At 38.3% G+C, this 8,246-nt stretch overlaps 1 protein-coding gene across 1 annotated transcript in view; it reads left to right on the plus strand.

Moving 5' to 3' along the window:
• The first annotated feature begins 908 nt into the window (after positions 1-908).
• Positions 909-8,246, plus strand: part of LOC121378686 (probable GPI-anchored adhesin-like protein PGA55) — a 10,901-nt gene continuing 3,563 nt past the window's right edge. The window contains exons 1-4 of the mRNA XM_041506969.1: positions 909-950; positions 4,129-4,242; positions 7,265-7,274; positions 8,072-8,246. The exon at positions 8,072-8,246 is cut by the window's right edge and continues 1,243 nt beyond it. Of these exons, the coding sequence (XP_041362903.1) occupies positions 909-950; positions 4,129-4,242; positions 7,265-7,274; positions 8,072-8,246 (341 nt within the window). The remainder of the gene's footprint in view (positions 951-4,128; positions 4,243-7,264; positions 7,275-8,071) is intronic.

The following is an 8,246-nucleotide window of genomic DNA, read 5'->3' on the forward strand; positions in this document are numbered from 1 at the left end:
TTCCTCCTTCAGGCAGTGTAGGCGTAACATACTATTACGGACCTTCTTTGGGAGTGGATGACCTCCTTGAGGTGGTGTAGGGATAACATACTATTACGGACCTTCTAGGGGAGTGGCTGTCCTCCGTCAGGCGGTGCAGGGATAGTATACTATCACGGACCTCGTAGGGGAGTGGCTGTCCTCCTTCAGGCGGTCTAAGGATAGCATACTATCACGGACCTCGTAGGGGAGTGGCTGTCCTCCTTCAGGCGGTGTAGGGATAGCATACTATCACGGACCTCGTAGGGGAGTGACTGTCCTCCTTCAGGCGGTGTAGAGATAGCATACTATCACGGACCTCGTAGGGAGTGGCTGTCCTCCTTCAGGCGGTGTAGGGATAGCATACTATCACGGACCTCGTAGGGGAGTAGCCGTCCTCCTAAAGACGAACACCTGATAGTGGATCATGGAAGCAATCACGGCTTTGACTAACATCCCTTTGACTTTACTTTGTGCAGAGATACGATTTTGATCGCATTACATAACATATGGTTTTGTCATTCAGGTTTATACCACATTGCTCTATTAAACAATACTCATTATAAAATGTGTGTATGAATGATGAACGGGTGAACGGATGTCGATGGGAAGAAGAGACGAATGAGGGACTGGGTGGGGTGGGGTGGGGTACATTTATAACTGGTCGGGTATGGATGTCAGTGATTCATTACTTGAAATAAACTGATTACATCAAACGTACATGGATAGCCCGTCGCGGATTCAGAGGTTTGGGGGTGTGGGCACCGGTCATGGTAAGAGGTGGTTGAACAGGCTGCCCTTCGGCGCCCCCCCCCCCCCCCCCCCGCAAATCCGGATCCGCGCCTGATAGTGAATTAGTATTATATATTTTCAGGACATGTGAAATAGGTATGGCTCAAGCCGGAACGCTGGCGGTGTTTGATAAAAGACAGGTGGGTATCAGTTCTATCTAAAGCGGACATCCATACAAACCCTTCATTGTCCCTTGATAGTGCTAACAGAAACGAGTAGCCCATGGAGTGGCAGTAGCTGCTGTAGTAAACTGTAATAACCTTTTAGATAAAGAAAATATGGCATTACTTTTAAGCCGCCCGGATATTGTTAAAATTATAAATAAAAGTTGCCATCTTATTTTATTACGTCGTCAAAGATTTTTGTACATACAGACATATACATATTTTGTTGTTTTTAGTTTTACTTCTCGTAAATACAATACTTTTTAAATATGTCTGATATTCTTTTAATAGTTTTAAAGTCTCCCATAACTCCATAGGAGTGGCCTGTGTACGTTGTTTTTCTGTATTATTGTATTATTACTGTTGAACTCTTGTTTTTATTTTAATCTATACACAAGTGAGACGTAAATAAAGAATGTGAATATCTGTCTAATCATCTGTGTGTTCCTTAATGATATGGCTGACGCTACAGAACAATTATTAAATAGAGAATAAGTAGTTAATGACGTCGGATATCTGCTTTATCCTTTGAAGGTAAGAATGGGAAATTCCGCAACTGGTATATACAAGGTGGCAGGTCGTGATATGTGCTATCCTGTCTGTGGGATAGTGCATATCCCTTGCTAGTAATGTAGCGGGTTTCCTTTCTAAGACAATGTCAAAATTACCAAATGTTTGACATCCAATATCCTATGTTTAATAAATCAATGTGCTCTAGTGGTGTCGTTAAACAAAACAAACTTCTTCGTTCATACAGCGAGCAAAGAGGTTCTGTGGTTCATACTTACGTGGACGTCAAACATGATCACGTTCAATCAACAAGTATATCATAAAGCGAGCTAATGAGGACTTCATATCACGTTCGATCAACAAGTACATCATAAAGCGAGCTAATGAGGACTTCATATCACGTTCAATCAATAAGTACATCATAAAGCGAGCTGATGAGGACTTCATATCACGTTCAATCAATAAGTACATCATAAAGCGAGCTGATGAGGACTTCAATCAATAAGTACATCATAAAGCGAGCTAATGAGGACTTCATATCACGTTCAATCAATAAGTATATCATAAAGCGAGCTAATGAGGACTTCATATCTAGTTCGATCAACAAGTATATCATAAAGCGAGCTAATGAGGACTTCATATCACGTTCGATCAACAAGTACATCATAAAGCGAGCTAATGAGGACTTCATATCACGTTCAATCAATAAGTATATCATAAAGCGAGCTAATGAGGACTTCATATCACGTTCGATCAACAAGTATATCATAAAGCGAGCTAATGAGGACTTCATATCACGTTCGATCAACAAGTATATCATAAAGCGAGCTAATGAGGACTTCATATCACGTTCGATCAACAAGTACATCATAAAGCGAGCTAATGAGGACTTCATATCACGTTCAATCAACAAGTACATCATAAAGCGAGCTAATGAGGACTTCATATCACGTTCAATCAATAAGTACATCATAAAGCGAGCTAACGAAGACTTCATATCACGTACAATCAACAAGTATATCATAAAGCGAGCTAACGAAGACTTTATATCACGTACAATCAACAAGTATATCATAAAGCGAGCTAATGAGGACTTCATATCACGTTCAATCAATAAGTATATCATAAAGCGAGCTAATGAGGATTCATATCACGTTCAATCAATAAGTATATCATAAAGCGAGCTAATGAGGACTTCATATCACGTTCAATCAATAAGTACATCATAAAGCGAGCTAATGAGGACTTCATATCACGTTCAATCAATAAGTACATCATAAAGCGAGCTAATGAGGACTTCATATTACTTTCAATCAATAAGTATATCATAAAACGAGCTAATGAAGACTTTATATCACGTTCAATCAACAAGTATATCATAAAGCGAGCTAATGAGGACTTGATATCACGTTTATTCAATAAGTACATCATAAAGCGAGCTAATGAGGATTCATATCACGTTCGATCAACAAGTATATCATAAAGCGAGCTGATGAGGACTTCATATCACGTTCAATCAATAAGTATATCATAAAACGAGCTAATGAGGACTTTATATCACGTTCAATCAATAAGTATATCATAAAGCGAGCTAATAAGGATTCATATCATGTTCAATCAATAAGTATATCATAAAGCGAGCTAATGAAGACTTCATATCAAATCAATAAGTACATCATAAAGCGAGCTAATGAAGACTTCATATTACGTTCAATCAATAAGTATATCATAAAGCGAGCTAATGAGGATTCATATCACGTTCGATCAACAATTACATCTTAAAGCGAGCTAATGAGGACTTCATATCACGTTCAATCAATAAGTATATCATAAAGCGAGCTAATGAGGACTTCAATCAATAAGTACATCATAAAACGAGCTAATGAAGACTTTATATCACGTTCAATCAACAAGTATATCATAAAGCGAGCTAATGAGGACTCTATATCACGTTCAATCAATAAGTACATCATAAAGCGAGCTAATGAGGACTTCATATTACTTTCAATCAATAAGTATATCATAAAGCGAGCTAATGAAGACTTTATATCACGTTCAATCAACAAGTATATCATAAAGCGAGATAATGAGGACTTCATATTACTTTCAATCAATAAGTATATCATAAAGCGAGCTAATAAGGATTCATATCACGTTCAATCAATAAGTATATCATAAAGCGAGCTAATGAGGACTTCATATCACGTTCAATCAATAAGTATATCATAAAGCGAGCTAATGAGGACTTCATATCACGTTCAATCAATAAGTATATCATAAAGCGAGCTAATGAGGACTTCATATCACGTTCGATCAATAACTACATCATAAAGCGAGATAATGAGGACTTCGTATCACGTTCGATCAACAAGTACATCATAAAGCGAGCTAATGAAGACTTCATATCACGTTCGATCAATAAGTCCATCATAAAGCGAGCTAATGAGGACTTCATATCACGTTCAATCAATAAGTATATCATAAAGCGAGCTAATGAGGACTTCATATCACATTCAACCTATACGTTTAATGAATATGATAATTTTTAAAATTTATTTTGGGCACTAGAGGATTAAAATAAATGAGTGCGCTAAATATGAGGGCACAACTCAAAACTACATCATCCTTCCTGCACTGCCGGTAGGAAGACTGCCACTCTCAGGACCGGCGTAACAGAATGAAGCTTTTTCGTGACTGCAACGTCCCAATCATCTTGCCAAGTCGAAACGATATATCGTCGCGTGAGAGCCAGAAGGATGTAAGTACATCAAAATTCATTTTGAAAAGCCGAGATAATGAAGGAAAACTGTTTTTCTTGATCAGTAGTTAGAATGTAGAATTTGTTTTAATGACAATGAAACTGAACATATTTACGATTTCTTTGTATATTTGCGGTATTTATAGCATATTAGGTGTTTTAGTTATTTGCTTAAATAGTTGTAGTTACGACAATTATTCATGATTAAATTAAATGTGTGATTTACGACCAACAATATATCAAGTAAATTTGAATATTTATTCTGAAAGAACCATCACTTTTTAAAAAGGAGAAAGCTTGTAAATAAAAAAATATTTAGAAGCAAACATTCAAAAAGGAATACAAGTAGAAGTACGCATTAATAAAATGATCGATTAAACAAAATATTACGTGAAAAAAGTTATTTTACTTTCGTTAATAATAATACGATAAATAAAATCACCAATTGAACAAAATAATAATGTGAAAAAAAACCCTACTCTGACTAGTGAAATCCTTGTTTTCTTTGACCCACCCCTGATTTTGTGTGACCTTATCTGGTGCAGGGTTTCTGCCAGAGGGTAAAATGGGTATGGTACCAAACCCAAATATTTTGGCAGAATTTTTTAAGTTAACTTTTTGACAAAATTAATTACTCTTATTATTACTGTATGATTTTCTTAACCCTAACCCTAAACTTAACCCATTTTCTTTCTGAGGGAGGACCCCCCCTCCCCCCCATATCTCTTTTGACTGGTTACATTCAATTCTATAGAGCCATACCCAAACCTTTCTATCTGGCAGAAACACTGCGGTTGTAGTGCTCCATGTTCGTTGTTTGATGATGGTGCATCAAAATCAGACGACTTATCCATACAAAACCTCGTTTTCTAGGCACGTATTCGTTCCTGATGAGTCATCAGAAAAGCTGATGTCATGTTGTGTGCAGTGTTCTTTCCGTGTTCTTTGCACCATGGGAGTCCTTTTGCAGGTAGTTCCTGGTTCTGCTGCCTCAGGGTGTACTTCACTAGTTTCAAGAATACAAGGTTTATCAACTAGTGCAACAGACAAACCAGAATAGTTAAGCAAAATGAAACTGGTATCCTTTAATGAAGAAACTATGTTTAGCAGCTTATTGGTTTGGGATACACCGGGTTCAAGTAAAGCTCATTCAAAGTATATAGGGTTTACATTTCCAATGAGGGTGTGTACTGAATACCAAATCCAGAAGTAGTGACCACTATACCATGTCCACCTGTTGAGTATGCAGGATTCTCTCCAGTAAACCCTACAGCTTCTGTTGTGTGTTCAGTGCACACTCCTGGTTTTGTTGTGTATTTGGTGATCTCTCCGGCTTCTGTTGTGTGTTCAGTGCACACTCCTGGTTTTGTTGTGTATTTGGTGATCTCTCCGGCTTCTGTTGTGTGTCCAGTGCACACTCCTGGTTTTGTTGTGTATTTGGTGATCTCTCCAGGATAGTGATCTCTTCAGGTTATAATTCAGTGATCTCTCCAGATTCTGTTATGTGTTCAGTGATCTCTCCAGGTTCTGTTGTGTGTTCAGTGATCTCTCCAGGTTCTGTTATGTGTTCAGTGATCTCTCCAGGTTCTGTTGTGTGTCCAGTGATCTTTCCAGGTTCTGTTGTGTGTCCAGTGATCTCTCCAGATTCTGTTGTGTGTTCAGTGATCTCTCCAGATTCTGTTATGTGTTCAGTGATCTCTCCAGGTTCTGTTGTGTGTCCAGTGATCTTTCCAGGTTCTGTTGTGTGTTGGGTGTACTCTCCGGCTTCTGTTGTGTGTTCAGTGCACACTCCTGGTTTTATTGTGTATTTGGTGATCTCTCCGGGTTCTGTTGTGAGTTCAATGATCTCTCTAGGTTCTGTTGTGTTAAGTGATCTTTCCAGGTTATGATGTGGGTTCAATGATCTCTCCAGGTTCTGTTATGTGTTCAATGATCTCTCCAGGTTCTGTTATGTGTTCAGTGAACTCTCCAGGTTCTACTGTGTTCAGGTTATGTATGATGTGTGTTCAGTGATATCTACAGACTATGTTATGTGCGGTGTTGTCTCCGTGTTTTGTTGAGTGTTAAGTGATCAATCCTCCGGTTTCTGTTGTGTGTGCTAAATTATTTTCTGCGTCTGTTGTGAGTGATATGCGATGTTCAAATTCTCTTGTGTAAGCTATGTCATGATCATGGTATGTTGTATGTGTGTTCTGTCATGTTCTTCTTCAGGTTCTGTTGTGTGTACTATGTCACGTTCAGGTTCTGTTGTGTGTGCCACGTCATGTTCAGGTTTTGTTGTGAGTTCTCTATTATGTTCAGGTTCTGTTGTGAGTGCTATGTCATGTTCAGGTTCTGTCGCAAGTGACTGGATAAAGGCCGTGGTATGTGCTGTCCTGTCTGTGGGGAAGTGCATATAAAAGATACCTATTAGGAAAAATGTAGCGGGTTTCCTTTGATGACTTTGAGTCATAATTACCAAATGTTTGACAGCCAATAGCCGATGATTAATTAATCAATGTGCTCTAGTGGTGTTGTTAAACAAAACAAACAAATAAACTGTCACAAGTGCTATGTCACGTTCATTTTCTATGGTGATTATTTTCTCATGTTCAGCTTTTTGCTATGTTATGTTTAAGTCTTGTTGTCATTGAGTTCGGATCCCAGTCGAGGCATAGGAATTTTAATCCAGATACCGACTCCAAACCCTGAGTGAGTGCTCCGCAAGGCTCAATGGGTAGGTGTAAACCACTTGCACCGACCAGTGATCCATAACTGGTTCAACAAAGGCCATGGTTTGTGCTATCCTGCTTGTGGGAAGCGCAAATAAAATATCCCTTGCTGCTAATCGGAAAGAGTAGCCCATGAAGTGGCGACAGCGGGTTTCCTCTCAAAATCTGTGTGGTCCTTAACCATATGTCTGACGCCATATAACCGTAAATAAAATGTGTTGAGTGCGTCGTTAAATAAAACATTTCTTTCTTCTTCTTCTCTTGTCATTGATGTGCCAAGTTCTGTTGTGTATGCTATATATCATGTTCAGGTCCTGTTGTGTGAGTTATGTTGTTCATGTCCTGTTGTGTGTGCTATGTCATGTTCAGCTTATGTTGTATGTGCTATGTCATGTTCAGCTTCTGTTGTGCATGCTATGTTGTGCTAATGTTTTGGTGTGTGTGTTGTGTCATGTTCACGTTCAACATTCTGTTGCTTAGCTTAGCTTTGTAACTGGTTTAACGTGTCCGTAGTCCATATACCACTAGGGTTTCCAACACGCCTATCCCCGAGTCCGGCCTCCAATAGGATCGGGGGTCTGACTCAGGACAGGAATATTCTGTTGCAAATATTTGTTAGCTGTAAAGTTAATAAAAGTTCATAGATCTTGCTATCGTTTATGTTGAGGCCACATTCACTTTATTCGCCTTTTAACCTTACGTCTGATTACACTGTCTTTTATTGCTGGACTTTGTCCTGGATAACTTACAATGACGTTTGTATGTGCAATATTGTTAATCCATAATGCCTACATTACGGCAATCCTGTAGATCTTCAAAGGCAACTGAAAGGTGAAACTTGATCACTGTAACATATAATTAAATACATGTACATCCAAAATCAGTGTCATTATGCTTGCACTTTGGTCGTACACATACAACATTATTATGAATTAAAATTTTATCTACAAATACAAATTACATGTTGAAAACTTTGCTTCAATTAAAAACATTTCAAAATAGATATTTGTTTTTTAAGAAAATTCACCAAAACATGTTTATTATTATAATTATGGTGCACATAAAGTAGCAAACCATACAAACATTAATGTTACTGCAATTCCTATTTATATATACAGACACCATTCTTGTGTCAACAAGCAGTCCCACTTCGCTAGATGCGATTCTTGTGTCAACAAGCAGTCCCACTTCGCTAGATGCGATTCTTATGTCAACAAGCAGTCCCACTTCGCTAGATGCGATTCTTATGTCAACAAGCAGTCCCACTTCGCTAGATGCGATTCTTGTGTCAAC

This window comes from Gigantopelta aegis, chromosome 8 (genome assembly GCF_016097555.1).
Source record: "Gigantopelta aegis isolate Gae_Host chromosome 8, Gae_host_genome, whole genome shotgun sequence".
NCBI classification, from domain to species: Eukaryota; Metazoa; Mollusca; class Gastropoda; order Neomphalida; family Peltospiridae; genus Gigantopelta; species Gigantopelta aegis.